This window comes from Spinacia oleracea, chromosome 4 (genome assembly GCF_020520425.1).
Source record: "Spinacia oleracea cultivar Varoflay chromosome 4, BTI_SOV_V1, whole genome shotgun sequence".
NCBI classification, from domain to species: Eukaryota; Viridiplantae; Streptophyta; class Magnoliopsida; order Caryophyllales; family Amaranthaceae; genus Spinacia; species Spinacia oleracea.
The window spans coordinates 9334208-9355759 of NC_079490.1; the positions used below are offsets into that span (position 1 = coordinate 9334208).

General features: G+C 35.7%; 1 protein-coding gene across 1 annotated transcript; it reads right to left on the reverse strand.

Annotated features, from left to right (window-relative positions):
* Positions 1–1421: 1421 nt before the first annotated feature.
* Positions 1422–20234, reverse strand: LOC110775580 (NAD-dependent protein deacylase SRT2). Its single transcript, XM_021980195.2, has 12 exons — positions 19998–20234; positions 7015–7057; positions 6671–6908; positions 6456–6521; positions 5863–5908; positions 5215–5375; positions 4986–5115; positions 2855–3019; positions 2624–2751; positions 2343–2442; positions 1854–1962; positions 1422–1748 (listed from the first exon to the last, which is right to left on the reverse strand). The coding sequence occupies exons 1-11, from the start codon at positions 20031–20033 to the stop codon at positions 1906–1908; spliced, it is 1170 nt and encodes a 389-aa protein (XP_021835887.2). The 5' UTR covers positions 20034–20234; the 3' UTR covers positions 1422–1748; positions 1854–1905.
* Between the last annotated feature and the right edge of the window lie 1318 nt (positions 20235–21552).

Consider the following 21552-nt stretch of genomic DNA (forward strand, 5'->3'; position numbering starts at 1 on the left):
CAAATCATGATAAAATAAACATAGTACCTATTTTAAATATATAGTAACTATATAAACCATGTATTAACTATATAAAATATATAATGACTATTATTATAATATAGTAACTATTGTACACATATAGTAACCATTATAATCATATAGTCACTATCTAAGAAGCGGACAAAATCATACTCTAAATAACATAGTACATAATGTAATCGTATAGTGACTATTATTTATCAAAAAGTCACTATAAACTGTTCATAACATAATAACTATCTTAGACACATAGTTACTGTTTTAAACTTATAATAACTTTCTAAAAAATATAGTAACTATTTTAAACACATAGTTTCTCTTTTAAAGTTATAGTAACTTTTTAAAAAATATAGTTACTCTAAAAACTACTAACATAAACACAACGAACATTCCAGTGACTATTAAAAACACTAGTTATTTCGCAACATAAATTAAAGGTAACTATAAGTATATACTAACTATGTGAAACACTAACCCTAATTTCAACAAAAACAACAAACATTTCAAATCACTCACAAAATAATAACTATTGTACACATATTGTAACTATTGTACACATAGTAACCATTAAAATTACATAGTACCTCTTTAAACCATGTAGTTACTGTATTACTCATATAGTTACTATTTGAAATCGTGAAGTCACTGATCGAATTCGCGAATTGAAAACGATATTTCGGTAAAACACAAACATTAATTTCTCCAAAACAACAAATATTTTTAATTTTAAATAAAAATAGACTTAAAATTCTTTAAAAAACAACAAACCGAGATGTGATCTCTAAAAATTCTTGCGAAGATTTGTAGACGAGCACAAATTCTTCGATTCGGTTTCGGCAACGACGAACCTCCTTCTTGATCTACTACTTCCTCCAATTTTTCCTCATCTAACAGATCCAATTATAAAAATTATAAGATAATTACGAAGAAAATCGAACAAAACATAGAAATTTGGGCTAAATTTTGAAAAGCATAGAGAGAAAATGAAGAGAGAGAAAATGAAGAGAAATGAACATAATGTAGATCTGAAATTTTGAAAAATAAAAAAGTTTAAAACGTATATAAAGTGAGCTAGACACAAATCGCATTGAAACTCTATAGTAACTCTTTAAAACACATAGTTACTGTAATACGCATATAGTTACTATTTAAAATCACAAAATAACTGTCACGTGACAATTACATATGTTGCCCATATAAATTACTCCGTTGCCCTGGTCCACGCTAGTTAGCGTGGACCAGGTTTATATTAGTGTAAATAAAAAAATGTAAAAAGTTACCTAATTAATCAAGATCAGAGCACCTATTGGACCTACTATTAATCAGGACCGGCTCACCTAGTGAACCAAGAGGGCACGACTGCATGAGGCAACTAGCTTTCATTCCTAGAAAAAAAAAACAAAAAAAAACAACCACAAACATTTTTAATTCCCTTTTTCAATCCTTGATTTTACAATAGAAGAATGGACTTCCTAGTTCATATAATTACAATGAATTTCACAGGTTTAAATCCCTTTACCCTAGACTAAATATCTACCACAAAAATGTTCAAAATATAACCCGTACAAGCATTACAACATAAACCCGAGTTTAATTGTTGATCATAATACAAACATTATTTCATCTCATCAACAGTTGATCAGAATTTCCTCGTTGCAGTGGTAGTAGCTTGAGAAGTATTACACGGTAACAACGATATCGATCATATCTTAAAGTCTACAATACACCTGCAATTTCATGGGATTTTAACAACGGTTGAAACAGAACAAAAGAAAAAGAAATTTTCTAGTTTACAATCGAAATCTTCATTGTAAGAAAAAACTTTTGATTACCTGTTTTGCCATAAATGAAAACAAAAAATGGTCAACTTGAGCCGTTAAGGGTTCATGAGTAAACAGCCGGGATACTCAGAGATCCGGTATCCAGCAATCTAGGAAGTATCTGCAATAACAACTCATTCATCAATGTGTGACATTCTTTACTTAAAAAGAGCAAGGAGTAAGCGTTATTGGCAGTAGAGGTGCCAAACAAGTCGTTTAGATCAGGTTTGGTTCAAGTCACATTAGGGTGATGTGTCAATCAGATTAGGTTCCTGTTAAATTCAGGTTGAATCATAATCAAATCAATTGTCAATTTATTTATCATGAAAAAAACAACAACCCGAGACAGTTTTGGCGCATCATGTTATGATCGAGTTATATAGTTTGGTTTTGTGACTTTCTGTCAATAATTTCAGCCCAAGGCAGTTTTGGCAGGTCTAATTGGAAGCAATAACATCAAACCTCTTCCATGAATAAAAAAAAAAGATAAAAGCATCGTACCTCACCGCATCGCGCACTTATCTTCAAGGGCACAATATCATCAGCCCTACTAATACCAACATTTATAATTGCCGTAGATGCACCTGCCTCATGAGCCGCCCTGCAACATTCATACAGAAAATCCTTCGTAAGGAACAAACGAGCCAATCTTCACGTTCCACATATAGCATAAAGTTTTATTCACTTTGAACTTTTTAGTATTAACAACTGTTAGCATAAGACTGGTGTATATGGAGAAACCGGGTCATTATTATTAAATTATGTAATCATATTAGTACAACCTTACTAATCTGAAGGCAGAAAATGTCATCAGAGATGACCCGATAACCAGCAATGCATCACAATTTGTTGCTGTTTCCATTGCTATCTCAGCTCGATCCTTGGGAACATTGTCTCCAAAGAAAACAACCTTCAAAACAAACAAGGTATATAAACTCACAAATCGGCTGATATTACAGAAAAAGGGGATATCCTAGAAGGGGTTCGAGTAATAGCACGGAAATATATTTTACCTCAGGCTTCAATACTCCATCACATTTAGGGCAAGTTGGTATGTGAAAATCTTCTTCCCAGAATTTCTCATCAATGTCAATATCACCATCAGGCCTCATCCTCATTCCAAAACTTTTGTCGGATCCAGGGCTCTCAAAAGTTAAACTATCAAGTGCTGCCGCCCACTGCAATTCACATCAAAATCTTAGTTTCCTAGTTCCTATTAAACACAAATCCAGAGTATCGAATATCATCTTCTAGGGCCTTAACACTTATTATTGAATTTTGAGAAATAACTGCCATCAAATACGGACTACTTCCGGGTCCTGTATGTTTAAAGGAAGAAATGATTTCGTTCATTGAAGGGCGATGCCACAGAAAACATAAAGATATCCATGTAGTGGTACTTGACAATCTCATATAGAGGCCTTCCCGAATTCTACTTGATGATTAAATATTATTGCTACATAAACTCATAATTGAATTCAGCTATCACTATCTGTAATCAAAGAATTCAAAACAACACCATGGTATTACTACAGCCTACAGGGGAATAATAGACTTCAAATAATAGAAATACAATTCGTTATATACTACGTTCTTCAAGCAACCATGGGAACTATATTTCAAATATATGCTAATAAGTGATAATCCCATACCAACCTTCCCAAAAGAGAAAAAAAATCCGCGAAAGCCGTTGCGCTAACGCGCTATAAACGCAAGTACACAGGTCCATCTTATTAGCAGCACAAATTGAAAATTTGGAATAGAGTGTGTTCACTCAAGGCCAATAAGTCAGCATGATATGTGATGAGATATTACTTAGGGGTCGTTTGGTTCGCTGAACTGGAATGGAATGGTATGGAGTCTCATATCAGGGAGGTATGGATTGTATTTCCCATACCAATTTAAAATTGTTTGGTTTGATCCTGGAATGGATTCTATCTCCCATTCACGATGTTTGGTTCATTCTTGGAATGGATTTGAATCAACTTTTTTTTAATATATATTGAATATAATTTTTTATACATACTTAAAATATGACGAATAACTAGTAATATATCATCAAATTTGGAACTACGATTCCGCACAAATAATTATCCAAAAAAAATTCGAACCTAAACTTTAATGTTTACATCATCATCAACCAAAATATTACTATGACAAGCTTAATTTTTTTTTTATCCTAATTACACTAAACTACTCTTGAATAAACACATCAAATTCTAGTAAGAACCAACTTTACATTATATTGGGCTAACCATTGAAACAAATCTAAAATATTATAATTATTTTTAATTTAATATCATGTTCTATGGCCTCGCCTAAGCCTGTACCCAGAAGTTTGATATCTTCCCTTCCAAAGCAAAGCAAGTACCGCATCTTTGACAAGGTAACCAAAACATTATGAGTGTTTGACCATAATGAAATCAAAAGCTGCAATCCCCGTAACAGTGACAAAGCCATAGTTGAGCATAATTAAATCAAAAGCAGCAACACATATAAACGACAAAGCCATAATATTAGACCAAAACCATTCACGGGATGGCCAAAATAACAATTCAATCCAAGATATATTGCAGATGACGAAATTACTTCAACCGTGATTAACCCATCGGAGTATGTGACGGTTACCGGTGATGGTCGCCGGATCGAGGGTCACCCGATAGTAGGTCGCCGGTAATGGTGGGCGGCTACACCCTTCTCTCTTCCCTCTTTTGTGAGTTAGGGTTAGAAACTTTAGTGGAATGGATTTTGAATCTTTGGGGGGTAGGTGGGTATGGGATTCCAGGGGTATGGAAGGGAGATAGAACCCCCTAGGTATGAGACTCCATTCCAAAAAAGCCCAACCAAACAATAAAATAGATGGAATGAGTTCTAACTCCATTCCAACTCATTCCTAATGCCCCAACCAAACGACCCCTTAAATCTCTGTGAAAAATAGTGTTATGCTTCTATGAATTCAAACAATATTCTCAACTCTGTTATTCCCATCACTGCTAGACATAATATGAACCGATAATTAAATGCGGGTTTAATCATAACAAAACATATTCTATGAGAGAATTCCTAGACATCCCGGTAGCAAGATACAGTCACCAGGATACAGCTTTCATAACCATGCATCAATATACAGATTCAAGAGCTAACCTTGGGATTAAGTGCCCTCAGTTGGTCCTGGAATGAGTGCCGACAAAAAGAATGTCCACATTCAATACAACCCACAGTGTATACAGTGCCATGTAACTCAAGAGGATTGCTACCAGCTCGATGATGCAGCCTGACAAAACCACAAGCACCTAACATCAAGAACTAAAGTCCAAGTTACTTGCCAGCTAGTTGCCACACACTCAAAAGCACATATGGAAGATCAGAACACCTGTCAACATTTTGTGTTATCATATAACTTATCCTTCCAGCTTTTTCTAGGGATGCTAATGCAAAATAACCAGCGCCTGGTTGTGCTGAAGTGAATCGCCTCCAGCCAGCATAACTCCTTGCCCAGTAGCGCTTGCGAGCCTTGCCAGAACGAACAAACTCCTACTAATGGAAAGTGGCATATAATAGATCAGCGATGAAACAAAAACCAATTGTTTGGACAAAAACAAAATACATCGACACTTTGAGATGAAAATCAAAGAGAAGATAGGAACATATACTCAGTCCTTCACCAAAAATTGACTGCAACCAAAACTTTAAGGGAGAGAACACATGATGATTATGCTCAGTTACAATGTAAGCTAAAGTGTGCCCTGCCAAATTGATAGAAATCACTTAATTTGGTTGAATTTGTTAGAAAAAGACAAACATCCATGTCATTTGCCACAGATTCGGCATAAATAGACCAAGATACTTTTTCATAAAAAAAAGTTCTGAATGAGAAACAAATAGTGACCACTTGAGAACTAAGCGAAATGCACTGTGATAAAAGCTACAGTATATAGGAGTAAATATTTTAAGTTATGTGATAACTATTAAGTTCACGAATACTAAATATTACAGCACATGCCTTCAAAATTCAGATCACCTGGTGGGTAATGGGTTTGAAACCAGTACTGTATGCTCCATTTGGGCTGCAAAAATGTAAAAAAATAGTCAGCAAAGTATCTTATGAGAATTCATAAATGCAAAAACAGTCCATGTATTCAACTCCTTTGTAAAATATAAAACACAACAAACAAAATGCTGCACAATGTAAATGATGAGGGATTAATCATCTTCTCAAGATTCAACCACATGCCTATGACCAATCACATCTATATATTATAGATTAAACATCAAGTGTTCATCCCATAATCTCATTCCAAAAAGACAAACTTCTATCATAGAACAATTACAGTACTACAATATCAACAGCTACCAGGAAATTTTTCATAATTTTGATAAACCATCTGATTGCTTTGCATCAGTCACAATTGGCCACATTTTGTAATATAACAAGCATAGCCCATTCATTGCACAAAAATATATGTTAAAGAAGAACAACACCAATAAACCGGAACCCAGAGTGAATTCTCATAAACGCTGATGTGAGGTTTGTTTCTGGAATACACACATAGATAAAAACTCTAGAGTAGAAAGAGTGGGAGAGAAAACTTGTGCATGAAAAACTACTGATACCTTCTATAATCTGGGATTCCAGACTCGGTGCTCATTCCTGCTCCAGTCAATACCACCAGCTTATTGCTGCAATGAGCAAAGCAAGGTTAAGATGAGAAAAAACAATGTGACAGACTCACAAACCCACTCTAGGCGAGGTTACTGGCTCATGCATCTATTGTACAGAAAGGCAAAAGAAAACATAAAATTACAGATTGACAAAATTTGTTGCTGACCTCCGGTCAAAAAACTGATATAAGAGGTCAACGTCCTTACTGCTGGGAGCAGATGCATCAGGAATCATTTTCTTATCCCTCAAATAGTCTGGAATCTTATTTTCTTTGGTTACAGGCGAGGTTCCAGGGACTGACATCCGGATTGTTGTCTGTACAAATCTAGCCTGCCTTTTGTTGAACAACACGTTTCTTCCTCCGATTGATGAATGCCATCTTTGGCCACTTAATGGGATAGCATCTGTAAGCACCATGGTGACTTGATAAATTTACGCTCAACCAACACAAAGAAAAACAATAATGCAAGGCATAACTCAATGAAAATAATAAAGCACAAGAAGACTTGCCTGCCAGCGAAATCCCTAGAAATTTCCTTGCAATGTTGAAAGTCTGAAAGTTAAACAGCAATTCAATGTGAGATTTAGAATGGGAGTAAATAAAATTAAAAGCTACCCACTACTCAACTATAGGTGCTACTTGAGCATAATGTTTTGTAAACCTTAACAGTATGGTGAGTTGGGAATTAGAGATTGTATAGCCTTAAATCAAGCTGCTCAGTGGACGTATTTGTGACAAATAGCCATGAAGGCTGACATGTTATGGGTTGAGTGGTTATGCAGTGTCTACCTCAACAGGCAAAGCTAGTGGGATTATGTTCCACCAAGGGAGGCTAGTTGGAGGCGGAACTCTGGAAGAGTGAGTGTAAACATAAGGAACAAATGAAGGCTGGTTTCATTGAAAATGATAAGTGTTCTGCACGGAAAATTACACTATCTCTGCTGTTACAGATGGCTAGAAGGAGAAGGCAAAGAGTTCCATGGAGGCGTGAACACACCGGGTTTGGAGCAGATTCAATGCCCCAAAACATACTTTCATTGGATGGATTGCTGCTCAAGGGAAGCTCAGGACATGGATAAACGGGTGAAAGCTGGAATTACAGATAATTATGTGTTGTGTGTTAGGGAAGATGAATCATGTAATCACATGTTGTTTAATTTCCCTTTCAGTTTCAGGTTGTTGACCCTGATTTTGGTTGATGACAAATAGCAAACTTCCTGATTAAAGTTTCTGGTGTGTCTACAAGTAAAGTGTTTCTGTTCCAGAGAGGAACTTGAGATGGCTGCTGATGTTCCTGAGGTGGAATGCGCAAAGCTAGGAACTCCAAGCTAATACACAACAGAGGAACAACAAAGCAAAGAAGGATGAAGTTTTCATGTGATGAGTTCCTCTGTTCCTTTAGAGGAACTCACCGAGGAACTCACCTGTTCCAGAGAAGGAACCATTGCAGCTGCTGAGTTGTAGCTCCAGTAAAAGAGCAAAACACGAACCTAGGTAGTTAAATACTCTTAGATTTCTGTGTAAAATAATAACAGCTATTAAGATACATTGTGGAACTAGGATGCTTAATTAAATATTTATTAAGATTTTATCAAATTATTTAACAGCAAGTTTTAAGGAAAAATTACATAAATAAAGTGTCGTTTTATTTTCTTTTATAAAATCTGTTTTTATCCTTCTTGTTAAAACAGTTTTACTTTCCCTAAAACTTCTCCTAAATATCTGATTTAATTTCAATAAATAATTTCACAAATCTTTTAGTGGTTGACAAAGTCTAAACCACGATTTTCTCTAAAAACCGTTTTAAGGGAAGTGGTCTTCCCTTGATCCACAAGTCATGGATCGTGGAGACTAAGTATGTAGGAGTGTGGGCAGTTGAGATTTGAAGGGAACTAACCCTAAGGATCATCTCTATATAAAGAGTCGTTTTCCTTCTGGTAAAAATACACAAATATTCTACCTACTTTCTTATCTATCAAAACGCTTTCAAAAGAGTTTATAAAATTGATTTGTGTCCTAGCAATATTCAAGTTCCTAAGTTCCACAAATATCAGAAGAGCTTTATTATTAACTAGAGTTTTCAAAACAAATTGTAATCTGAGTGAGTAGAGATTGAGTAATCTTGTAAAGGCTTTTGAGTTAAAGTCGAGAAAGAGAGAAAAAGAATAGAGAGTAATCAGAGTAGATTACTGTGAGATACTTGAGTTTGAGTGGATCTCAAGTTGTTATATTATTGTAATCGAGGAATTATTTTAATATAAAAGGGTTTTGAGGTTTTCTCTTCTTGATTAGAGTCAAGAAGTTTCCTCAAATTGAGCAACATTCGTTTCTGTCTTTTTCAGTTCCTTATATTGCCTTAAAGTCAAAAGAAACTCACTCTAGTTCCGAATACAATTCACCCCCCTCTTGTGCGTGTTCCTATTAGACTATCAATTGGTATCAGAGCCAGTACTCAATAAAAACACAGGAAACCCTGTTTGAGTCTAGTTCCTGATAGTATGAATACACAAGAGAAACTGGAAGAAGGCTACTCCACGCAAAGGCCACCTATGTTCAATGGCAAATTCTACTCATACTGGAAGAACAGAACGGAGATATTCATCAAAGCAGAAAATTACCAAGTATGGCGTGTGATTGAAGTTGGAGACTTCGAGGTAACAAAAACCAATGCAGAAAACGAGGTAGTTCCTAAACCAATGTCTGAATTCTCTAAAGAAGATTTTGATAAATATGAGATGAATGCTATGGCAGTTAAAATCTTGCATTGTGGACTTGGACCCCATGAACACAATAGGGTCATGGGGTGCAAGAACGCTAAACAAATTTGGGAATTACTACAAGTAACCCACGAAGGAACTAACGAAGTTAAACGTTCCAAAATTGATCTGTTAATGTCTAAATATGAGAGATTTGAAATGCTTCCAAAAGAAACTATTCAAGAGATGTTTACTCGTTTTACTAACATAACAAATGAATTAGTTTCCCTTGGTAGAATCATTCCCACAGATGAACAAGTAAGAAAAATACTAAGGAGCATGCCTCAAGATGATCGTTGGAGAACAAAGGTCACAGCACTGTTTGAAACCAAGGATTTCACAAAATTCAACATTAAACAACTTGCTGGCTCCTTGATGACTCATGAACTGCACCTTGGAGCTGCTGTTCCTGAGAGCTCCAGAAACCGAGGGCTTGCTCTAAAAGCTGAGGAACTCGATGATTCTGAACCAGATGAAGAAGAGGCTGCTATGCTGGTCAGAAGAATGAGAAAACTCTACAGGAACTTCAAACCTGGCAACCAGAAAGGAAGGAACTTTGCAAGAAAAACTGTCAGTTCCAAAACTGAGCAAGGCTGCTTCAAATGTGGAGAAAAAGAAAAACTGTCAGTTCCAAAACTGAGCAAGGCTGCTTCAAATGTGGAGAAACTGATCACCAAATTCGTGAGTGTCCTCAGTGGGAAAACGACAAAAGAAAAGGAAAGGAACAGGTCAAGGAACGCTACAATAAATCCACCTTCAACAAGTCTAACTTTAAAAAGGCTATGATAGCTGCATGGGGCGAAGAAACTGATTCAGAAGATGATGAGGAACAACCAAATGAAGAAACTGCAAATTTTTGCCTTATGGCAAGAACAGAAGGAACTGAACCAGTTCCTTCAGAAGAAGTAAGTTCCTCCACTCTTCAGTGTCTCTCAAAGTCAAAACTAATTGAACTATTGCTAGAAACTCTAGATGATTATAAAAAGCTAAGTATTTTAAAAGCACAAAGTGATAGAGCCTTGGAACTCAGTAAAGATCACATAAATTATTTGAACAACATTAGATCTGATGTTCAAGGCAGGTTCTTTGAATTGCTAGATAGAAATACCTCCATTAATGAGTCTTTTGAGAAAATTAGAAATGAGAACATACTTCTACAAGTGCAACTCAGTCAATATAAGATGTTTAACCTAAGTTTAGATCCTACAAAATCCTTGGAGATTAACATGGGAGTGTTCAACATCGACTTAGAAAGATTGAACAAAGATCTGATAACCACAAAGGAACAGAAAGAGAAACTAGAAAGGGAACTGGCCATGGCTACGGCACAGAAACATCCACCTAAAGTTCCCCCCAAGTGGATTGAGAATGCTCAATCCAAGAGAACAGAAGGTTTAGGTTACAATCACAAAACCAGTCATAAGAAAAAGTATGTGGAACTCCCTAGTGTAAAAGTCTGTTTCTCATGTGGCAGTGGAAATCATGTAAGCACTGAATGCTCTAAAATGAAGGAACTAGATCAAAGAAACATAGATTATGTAAAGAAAAAGTGGGTTAAGAAGTCAGACATTGTAGTTGAAAAGGAACTCGAGGAAACCCGAGTTCCTGTAACTAACCTTTGATTTCTTTACAGGTTCTAGTGAAGAGGAACAGCTCGTGGTATCTCGACAGCGGGTGTTCCAAACACATGACAGGAGACAAATCAAAATTCCTCTCACTAGAAGCCTACAATGGAGGAACTGTGACCTTTGGAGACAACATGAAAGGGGAAATTGTCGGAATTGGAAAAGTCGGAAGGTCAAGTTCCCATGCCATTGAAAATGTATTTTTAGTCGAGGGTTTAATGCACAGTCTACTAAGTATCTCTCAATTTTGTGACAAAGGAAACTCTGTAAGTTTTACCTCTGAAAATTGTCAAATCATTAATAATAACACTGGGAAGGTTATCTTGGAAGGAACTCGTAAAGGGAACACATATTCAGTGGATCTCAATACAGTTCCCAGGAACAATTTAACCTGCCTCAGTGCGTTTGAAGAAGATACCCTACTATGGCACAGGAGGTTTGGACATGCTAGTTTCTCACTGCTTGACAAACTAAGATCAAAGGAACTAGTTCGAGGACTCCCCTCAATCAAGTTCCTAAATGATAAAGTTTGTGATGCATGTGCAAAAGGCAAGCATGTCCGAAGTTCCTTTAAGCCTAAGAAATTGGTAAGCACCACAAAACCATTGGAACTCATCCATATGGATTTGTGTGGCCCAATGAGAATTCAAAGCAGAAGTGGGAAAAAATATGTTTTGGTTATTGTTGATGATTACTCTCGTTTTACTTGGGTCATATTTCTAACAAGCAAAGATGAAACGTTTGATGAGTTTGTTGCATTTTCAAAGAAAATCCAGAAAACTACAGGTCATCAACTGATCCACATTAGATCTGATCATGGAACAGAATTTGAGAACTACAAATTCGATGAATACTGCAAGGAACAAGGTATGGACCACAATTTCTCAGCTCCCAGAACTCCACAACAAAACGGAGTTGTTGAGAGGAAAAATAGAACCTTAGAAGACATGGCAAGAACCATGTTAATAGCCAGTTCCTTGCCTAGGAACTTCTGGGCTGAAGCAGTTAACACAGCTTGTTATATTATAAATAGAGTTATGATTCGAGCAATCCTAAACAAAACTCCCTATGAGCTACTAAAAGGTACAAAACCCAACATCTCTTACTTTAGAGCTTTTGGTTGTAAATGCTTTGTTCACAACAATGGCAAAAGAAACTTGGGAAAGTTTGATGAAAGAAGTGATGAAGCAGTGTTCCTAGGTTATGCCTTAAATAGCAAAGCCTACAGAGTATATAATAAAAGGTCAATGTGTGTAGAAGAAAGTGTTCACATAATTTTTGATGAGTCTAACAAATTTGATGCAGCACAGGAACAAGAAAGTTTCGAAATTGGTTTGTCCCGTGTCTCAGATAATGATGAAGAGATTCACCCAATCAGGCAAACAGCTAAAGAAACAGTTCAACAGAATCAACAAGTTCCAATTCAAGAGGAACAACCAGAAGGTCCAGTTCCAGAAGAACCAGAAACAGCATCTGAACCCGAGGAACTCCATGGCACACAACAAGGAACTGAGATCACAGAAGGAACATAAGGAGCTACTACAACACCAGTTGCACAATTTCAACCAAAACCTTGGAAGCACCAGAGTTCCCATCCAATAGAACTCATTATGAGTGATATTAGAAAAGGAACTCAGACGAGATCCCAACTAAGGAACTTCTGTGCAACTCATGCATTCCTCTCCATGATTGAACCAAGGAACCACAATGAAGCCTTGGAAGATGCTGACTAGATAATTGCCATGCAAGAAGAGCTGAATGAATTCAAAAGGAACAAGGTATGGCACATGGAACCCAAGCCAAAACATCAAAAGGTGATAGGACTGAAATGGGTGTTCCGGAACAAAAAGGATGAACATGCAACAATCATAAGGAACAAGGCAAGGTTAGTTGTTAAATGTTATAATCAACAAGAAGGTATTGACTTCGAAGAAACCTTTGCTCCTGTTGCTAGACTAGAAGCCATTAGAATTTTAATTGCCTTTGCTGCATTTATGGGTTTTAAACTTTATCAAATGGATGTTAAGTGTGCCTTTTTAAATGGGTTCCTAGAAGAAGATGTATATGTGGAACAACCTCCTGGCTTTGAAAATCCTGAATTTCCAAACCACATATACAAGTTAGACAAAGCACTCTATGGACTAAAACAAGCTCCTAGGTCTTGGTATGAAAGACTTTCAAAGTTCCTTTTAGAAAATAATTTTAAAAGAGGTAGAATAGATAAAACTTTGTTTCTAAAATCAAAAGGAACTGACCTATTAGTTGTTCAAATTTATGTGGATGATATATTATTTGGGGCAACTAATGAAAATCTGTGTAAGGAATTTGCAAACCTAATGAGCAGTGAATTTGAAATGAGCATGATGGGGGAACTCAACTTTTTCCTTGGTCTACAAATCAAACAAACAGAAGAAGGAATCATGATCCACCAGCAAAAATATGTGAAGGAACTCCTAAAGAAATATGAGCTAGATTCTGCTAAAGTGAATCACACTCCCATGGGAACTGCTACTAGATTAGACACAGATCCTAATGGGAAAAGTGTAAATCAAACGAAGTATAGAGGTATGATTGGATCACTCTTATATTTAACTGCTAGTAGACCTGACATTTCTTTCAGTGTAGGACTATGTGCAAGATTCCAATCCAATCCAAAGGAGTCTCACTTAACTGCTGTAAAAAGAATACTTAGATATCTCAAAGGAACTGATGACCTGTGCCTATTCTATCCAAGAAGTGGATCATTCGAGCTAAAAGGATATGTTGATGCTGATTATGCAGGTGATCTAGTAAATAGAAAAAGCACATCAGGTATGGTACAGTTCCTAGGTCCATGCATGGTTTCTTGGGGTTCCAAGAAACAGAATATTGTTGCTCTATCCACAGCTGAAGCTGAGTATGTAGCTGCTGCAGCTTGTTGCTCACAAATTCTATGGATAAAACAACAGTTAAGAGATTTTGGTATTATCTATGATTGTGTTCCTATATATTGTGATAACACTAGTGCTATCTGTATTTCAAAAGATCCGGTTCATCATTCCCGGGTCAAACACATTCACATTAGGCACCACTTCCTTAAAGACAATGTTGAGAAAGGTTTAATTAAATTAAATTTTTGCCAAACTGATCATCAAATTGCTGACATTTTGACTAAGCCCTTAAACAGGGAGAAACATGAGAAAATGAGGATGGAACTCGGGATTATCAAAATAAGATAAATGCAAAAGTGAAGTTCCTCTGAAGACAAAGACAACAACAATGGTGTATGATACTGATTATTTCAAACACAATTTTCGTGTGCAAACATAGTTGAAGCTTACCATCGTAAAAGATCGACTCACTCAACACTTAAGCCAGGTAAGCATCTTCCTAATAAATCAGTAAATATTAGAAAATTAACCAAGCAATTTTTATAATTTTAAAAACAAAAATGAAAGGTTGTTACGATTTTAAATTTTTTAAAAACAAAATCCTATTTTTTCGTTCCAAAACAAATCAACAATATAAAAGAAACTCTTCACCTTCCATCCATTCCCCTTTCTCAAATCCTTCACCTCCCACACGGTTTCTCCCACTTAACCTCATAAATTCCCTACACCTATAAAACACCTACAACCATGAGTACCTCAAATCACACCATCAAACTTCTCCAACTCAAAAGAAAACGAAACCCTAACTCTCCGATTCCGATGGAAACTTCACCCGCTCAATCACCAACCAAATCACCATCTCCACTCCAAATCCAACCACCCCCTGTACTCGCTCTCACCTATGGCGAGTGGACCGACCAACCTATGGAAACCCAAAGTCTCACTCCAACACCTGGCCGTCGATCTTCCTCAAGAACCAAAAGACAAAAAAATGACAAAACTGAGGAACAGGAGGCTGAGACTCAGGGGGAAACAGAGAAGTTAGAGGAACTAGCAAAAAATCTAACTGGTGGATTTGCGATCAACTATGTGTGGTGCAAATCAGAAAACTTGGAAGAGCTCGTTGGAATTCTTGATCATCAACAGTGGGTAAGCCTATTTGACACACATGCAAGACTTCCAATCTATCCCTTAGCTGTTATTGAATTCTGTAAAAATTTTGAGTGCAAAGATGGGGTTGTTTCGAGTATAGTCAATGGAGCTCCAATCTCTTTTGATGCAAATTATCTGTCAAATTTGTTTGGTGTGCCCAATGAGGGTTTTGAGGAGTATGTGAAAAAGAAAACCACCATAACAATCAATGAAGTTGATAGCAATCAAATTGTGGCTAACATAGGGGGAAATCTCAAAGAATCGTCCATCACAAACCACAATCTTCTTTCACCTCTACATAAATTACTTTTCAACCTTGTGTGGAGAGGGGTAGTTCCTAGGACTCAAAAACGAGATGATGTCACTTTCTATGATGCATGCTTAATCTATTGTCTCGAATTTGATATCCCAATTAATTTTCCGGCCATCATGATCAAACACCTAGCCCATTGTATTTCTGGAAAATTCAAAATAGGGTATGGTTCCTTACTCACTGCCATATTCAATAATTTCGCAGTTGATTTAGGTTCCTATGCTTCTCATCCCCTAACCCCTGCTCAAATTATCCAAGAGAAATTCCTTAAAAATCTGAAGTTGGTTGTGGTGAATAAGGTGCTGTGTTTCCAGGGTAAAAAGGAGAATGAGTCTGAAGTTCCTATTTTGGAAGAAACTGTGTCCTTAAAAACTAGGAGTGTTCCTAAGAGAGGTCACAGGAAAAGCATGAGAATTGCCACTAGACCTCGCAAAGTTCCTGCTCCTCCTGTCTATATGGATATCACCTGTGAGGAGGAAGAAGAGGAAGAGGACACAGGAACTACACCATTTCCACAGGAGAAAAAGGAACTACAAAAGGTACTTAGGACAAAATCACCAGTTCCTAAGAAGCCTGCGTCTGTTTCTTTCCCCAAAGGAACTGGAACCATTCCTGTTCCTCATGCTGTTTCTGCTAAGGTTCCAGGTGGATTTGCTGGTTTTGCTGGTTCCTCTGGGTTTGGGAACACCACCTATCTCTGCTGCAAAATTTCAGGAGCTCCAGGATTCAGTGATGCGCTTAAATGCACTACAGGAGGGATCTAACCTTCGAGTTCAACAGATGCAGACACAATTGAATGCCTTGGTCAATGCAGTTCAAACACTCCAAACCAACCTCCAACAATATGCTGATCAAGCCAACACCACTCGCACTGAGATTCTGCAGAAAATCAACAACCTTGAATCCTTTGAGGAAGTTGTGGTGGAAGAAACAGCTGCCTCAGATTCTCCTAACCAAGCCTAAACAACCCTTCATATCTTTTATATTAAATGTTGTTATGGAACAATTTTTTTTTGGTTTTGTATAACTAAACAATGGGAATCCTCCCTTTTTGCTTAAATTTTTCAAACTTGCTTGGTTGAAAATCTACATATTGTTGTTTATATGGTTGTTGCTTCTCGGATTATTATGTTGTGTAAGAGGTACAATACTTTGAGGCTAGCTTGACTTGCCAAACGTTGATCGTAGGGCACTGTGTTTGAAATATATGTATCTGCATTGCTCTTTTTGTTAATGTCAACAGGGGAAAGATCACTGAGCAAACTTCTTAAGGAGATCAAACTTGGTTTGACACTCGGATTCTTCATGTTCTATCTACTGTAAGGGTAAAATTTTATTTTATTTTTCAATTCTATTATTTTGTTTATTTTTGTTACTATCCACACTTCATCAACTCTATGTGTTTTAATCTCTTATGGTAAAAAGTTTGCGGATGTTGACATCACCAAAAAGGGGGAATATTGTTGACCCTGATTTTGGTTGATGACAAATAGCAAACTTCCTGATTAAAGTTTCTGGTGTGTCTACAAGTAAAGTGTTTCTGTTCCAGAGAGGAACTTGAGATGGCTGCTGATGTTCCTGAGGTGGAATGCGCAAAGCTAGGAACTCCAAGCTAATACACAACAGAGGAACAACAAAGCAAAGAAGGATGAAGTTTTCATGTGATGAGTTCCTCTGTTCCTTTAGAGGAACTCACCGAGGAACTCACCTGTTCCAGAGAAGGAACCATTGCAGCTGCTGAGTTGTAGCTCCAGTAAAAGAGCAAAACACGAACCTAGGTAGTTAAATACTCTTAGATTTCTGTGTAAAATAATAACAGCTATTAAGATACATTGTGGAACTAGGATGCTTAATTAAATATTTATTAAGATTTTATCAAATTATTTAACAGCAAGTTTTAAGGAAAAATTACATAAATAAAGTGTCGTTTTATTTTCTTTTATAAAATCTGTTTTTATCCTTCTTGTTAAAACAGTTTTACTTTCCCTAAAACTTCTCCTAAATATCTGATTTAATTTCAATAAATAATTTCACAAATCTTTTAGTGGTTGACAAAGTCTAAACCACGATTTTCTCTAAAAACCGTTTTAAGGGAAGTGGTCTTCCCTTGATCCACAAGTCATGGATCGTGGAGACTAAGTATGTAGGAGTGTGGGCAGTTGAGATTTGAAGGGAACTAACCCTAAGGATCATCTCTATATAAAGAGTCGTTTTCCTTCTGGTAAAAATACACAAATATTCTACCTACTTTCTTATCTATCAAAACGCTTTCAAAAGAGTTTATAAAATTGATTTGTGTCCTAGCAATATTCAAGTTCCTAAGTTCCACAAATATCATAAGAGCTTTATTATTAACTAGAGTTTTCAAAACAAATTGTAATCTGAGTGAGTAGAGATTGAGTAATCTTGTAAAGGCTTTTGAGTTAAAGTCGAGAAAGAGAGAAAAAGAATAGAGAGTAATCAGAGTAGATTACTGTGAGATACTTGAGTTTGAGTGGAACTCAAGTTGTTATATTATTGTAATCGAGGAATTATTTTAATATAAAAGGGTTTTGAGGTTTTCTCTTCTTGATTAGAGTCAAGAAGTTTCCTCAAATTGAGCAACATTCGTTTCTGTCTTTTTCAGTTCCTTATATTGCCTTAAAGTCAAAAGAAACTCACTCTAGTTCCGAATACAATTCACCACCCCCCCCCCCTCTTGTGCGTGTTCCTATTAGACTATCACAGGTGTAAGAGTTTCTACAGCTGGTTGGGTATCAAAAATCGGCAGCTGGAAGATATTCATACTATGTGGGGGACATGGAGCAGGAAGAAGAAATCCAGATTAAGAAGCAGACTGTGTAAGCAGGTTTAACAGCTCTGGTTTACCATGTCTGGCAGGCCATAAACACAGCTTTCTGGGCTGATAAGCTCATTGTTCCTGAATCCCAAGGTTTTGGTTAGGAGAGTTAAATACGGGTGTAGGTTTCATAGTTTTTAGGTTAATTTCTGAGAAATGTTCCAATGATGATAGGAATTGGTATAATTGTCTTCAGTCAGATTGTGTTGGTGCTGAAAATTGACCAAGGTTGACCGGGTTTGACTCAGTGTTTAAAAAAGCGCAAAGCGCAATAAAGCGATATGAGTCCTAGAGCTTAAGCGTAAAGCGCAAGCGCAAAGCGCGAGCTTCATCGAAGTGAAGCGCACTTTTAAGAATTCAAGGTTTCTTTACCATTATGGATATATGTATCTTACTAAAATAACCACAAAAACACATAAACATCAGATTTTCTTCCCTATTGCTCCTTGTTTTAACAAAATAAAGCATATAACATAGTGTTTATCATGTAATATCTACTAGGAAACAAATATACTATGCTACTTTCAAAAGGATATGTCATCTTCTTTTTTTGTTCTTTTTTCTTTTCTTTTGGACTCTTGGCCCACTTTCTTTTATTAAGGATTAATAGGATGTGGTCCAATACACAATAACAACATATAAAAAAAAGCTTTTAACGTGAATTTTTTTAAAAAAAGAAGAATTTCAATGAAGCTCAAAAAAGCGCGCTTCATACGCTTTTTGCGCTTCATGCGCTTAAGTGCGCTTCGGTGCGCTTTTTCACAAACGCTTAGCTCAGACCTAATTAAGCCCTTTGCCCTAGAGCTTCGAGCTTTAAGCGCGCTTTTTTAAACACTGGTTTGACTGGGGTTGACTTGTTGGTATTTGTAATGAGGCTGTGTCCTTGATGTGGTTTTTTTCAGCCTTGTGTAGTTTGTTTAGCTAGGCTACTTGTCGTGGATGTTGTGTATGTATGAAACAGGAATGCCTCCTAATTCTGTGTAATGACGCTTTCGGTGTTAAAGAAATACGAAGTCTAGTATTTACCAAAAAAAAAAAAAGAGGTTGAATTATGAATCAGAAGCCCTATAACCTACCAAAGTTGCAGAATACATATAACACTGCTTCTTTTACTATAGCATAGATCAAATACCATACTCAGTTAAGACCTTATGATGAAGTTCTTTTGTGTAGATAACCATGGACTCGATTCTCTTCACTTACAATAGCATACCATAAATTGAAAAACTCTATAACCAAAATGCACTATATAACAAGTACAGGAAGAAATAAGGTAAGAGAAACCATTCTTAACCATCACCTATTAAACTTTGGGAAGATATGAATATGGGTTTGGAATTCTGGACTACCTAAGAAGGATGACAATCTGAGCTAATCCTATTACAAGTCTATGGGGTTCCATCCCGTCACCAATTGGAAAAAGTAGCTCCCTAGGCTTACATCCGCGCACAATATAAACATATGGACATATGGTGTACAACATCACCATCTTGAATCAGTAAAAAACAGTATAACACCCAGCTCATAAGATGAAATTCAACAGTAGTGTGTCACATATGCAATTCCAATATTTCTTTGTTAATGGTTTAAGCTCTAGGGTTACAGAAAATCATGGTAAATTAATGAAGCACAAAAGGATTTCTCTACTTTCTTCAATCAAAGTGGAATCCCACAAAAATTACAATCTCCTAAATTTCAAACATTGCAATACGGTTCGTTAATTTTAATCTATTTTCCAGTTTTTTTCCCATACTAATTTAAGTTTGAATAATGAAAAGGCAATCAAATCCCACCCTAAATCAATTAGAAACTAAAATATGGGAACCAGATCGAAATTCCAGATTTTCTTTCCTTGCTATTAACAATCAATCAATATCAGCAATTTTCAGCATAAATTTACGAAAACAGTAGGAAATTGAAGAAGAAATTTAACTTACAGAACTAAAATGGTGAAATCTCCAAGCAGCAGGCATCTTGTGAAATTGGATAATTTCATAAAGATTTTGGGAAATGCAACAATTTCTGGGTGCTTCTCTTTCTTGAATTCATACTTCCTCCGTTCCCACATTTGTCATTTTGTTGGCTGTTTCTCAGCCGCCAAAATTAAAAATAAGATCCAATTTATTTTTTCTTTTTTCTCAATTATTTTTCTTTTTGGATTAGCCGATTTGGGTATTGGTTTGGATAATTGCCTAATTGGGTTTATTTTGGGTTTCTAGTTTCTACCTAGACTCCAAGGGTTGGAGTAAAGAAAACTACGGGCTACTGCGCAATGATTTAGGTCCTGTTTTGTTCACTTTATGTCCATATCTTTAATTTAGTTCATACAAAATAAATTGAGAAAAGTCGATAAGATTAGATAAGTTAAGGTAAGATAGGTACAGGCAAAATAAGTAAAAATCAGGTAAATAGAACGTACCATTGGTGAATTCTATGTCAATTCAACCATTTTTCTCAGTGTTATCTCAACGTGGTGTTATTTTTGGGTGGTTTGCGTTTTGAGTACGGATTAGAATAGTAACTTTCAAGTCTACACTAATTAGCTTATTATATAAAAAATAATAGATCAACTTCAATCATACTTCATGCTATTTGATTTCAGATCAATCAAGTCATATTCTTTTTGGATATAGATCGAGTCATTCAGGTCAAGTCAATTTATCCAAGTTGACACTCTTTAATTTTCACCTCCCCGATTACCATTAGGACGCTATAATCTAATATATATATATATATATATAAAGGAGGCATATTTGCTGAAATATTAGAGCGCCGCCTAAGATTACTAATGGTTTCGGCCAATAAAAAATAAGATTTCTAATTTATTTTTGAATTAAAAAAATTGATTGCCACGTAGATAATTAATTAGGTGCCACGTAGATATTTTAATTAATTAATTTTTATTATATACAACTCCATCTAAAATCAAACACTCTAAAAATTAAAAAATAAATCTAAAATAAAATTCATCCAAAATCAAATACTAATCTAAAATAAAATAAATAAAATTTAATTTAAAATAAAACATTAATCTAATACTAGAGCGCCACGTAGGAAATATAATAGTTTCCGCCAATGAAAAATAATATTTCAAAATTAATTTTGAATTAAAAAAGTCGAGTGCCACATAAATAAATAATCAAGTGCCACGTAGAAATTTTTATTAATTAATTATTAATATTACGCATATACAATTTCATCCAAAAACAAACACTCTCATAATTAAAAAATAAATCTAAAATGAAATTCAATGTAAAATAAAAAAACTAATCTAATATAATATATAAATTGGTATATATATATATATATATGAGTTTTATTTAAACATAACAATTTAATATAATCCGTGCATCGCACGAGCTAAAATTTTTAAATGCTATATTCATGACTTTTTTCTGACATTCTAAAATATGATGCATGACTAATACAGTAATACTCTATGACTTTGATGGGACCCAATATGGTAAAGATTTCTAATTATATCTCCATCTC

Bases quoted from the DNA above. Each gene is read 5' to 3' on its own strand.
- LOC110775580 (XM_021980195.2), bottom strand. From the start codon at position 20,033: ATGCCTGCTGCTTGGAGATTTCACCATTTTAGTTCT. The intron at 5,376-5,862 runs GTGATCTGAATT...TTCCATTAGTAG, and splicing joins TCAAACCCATTACCCACCAG to GAGTTTGTTCGTTCTGGCAA. The intron at 2,443-2,623 runs GTTGTACTAATA...TGAATGTTGCAG, and splicing joins TCTGCCTTCAGATTAGTAAG to GGCGGCTCATGAGGCAGGTG.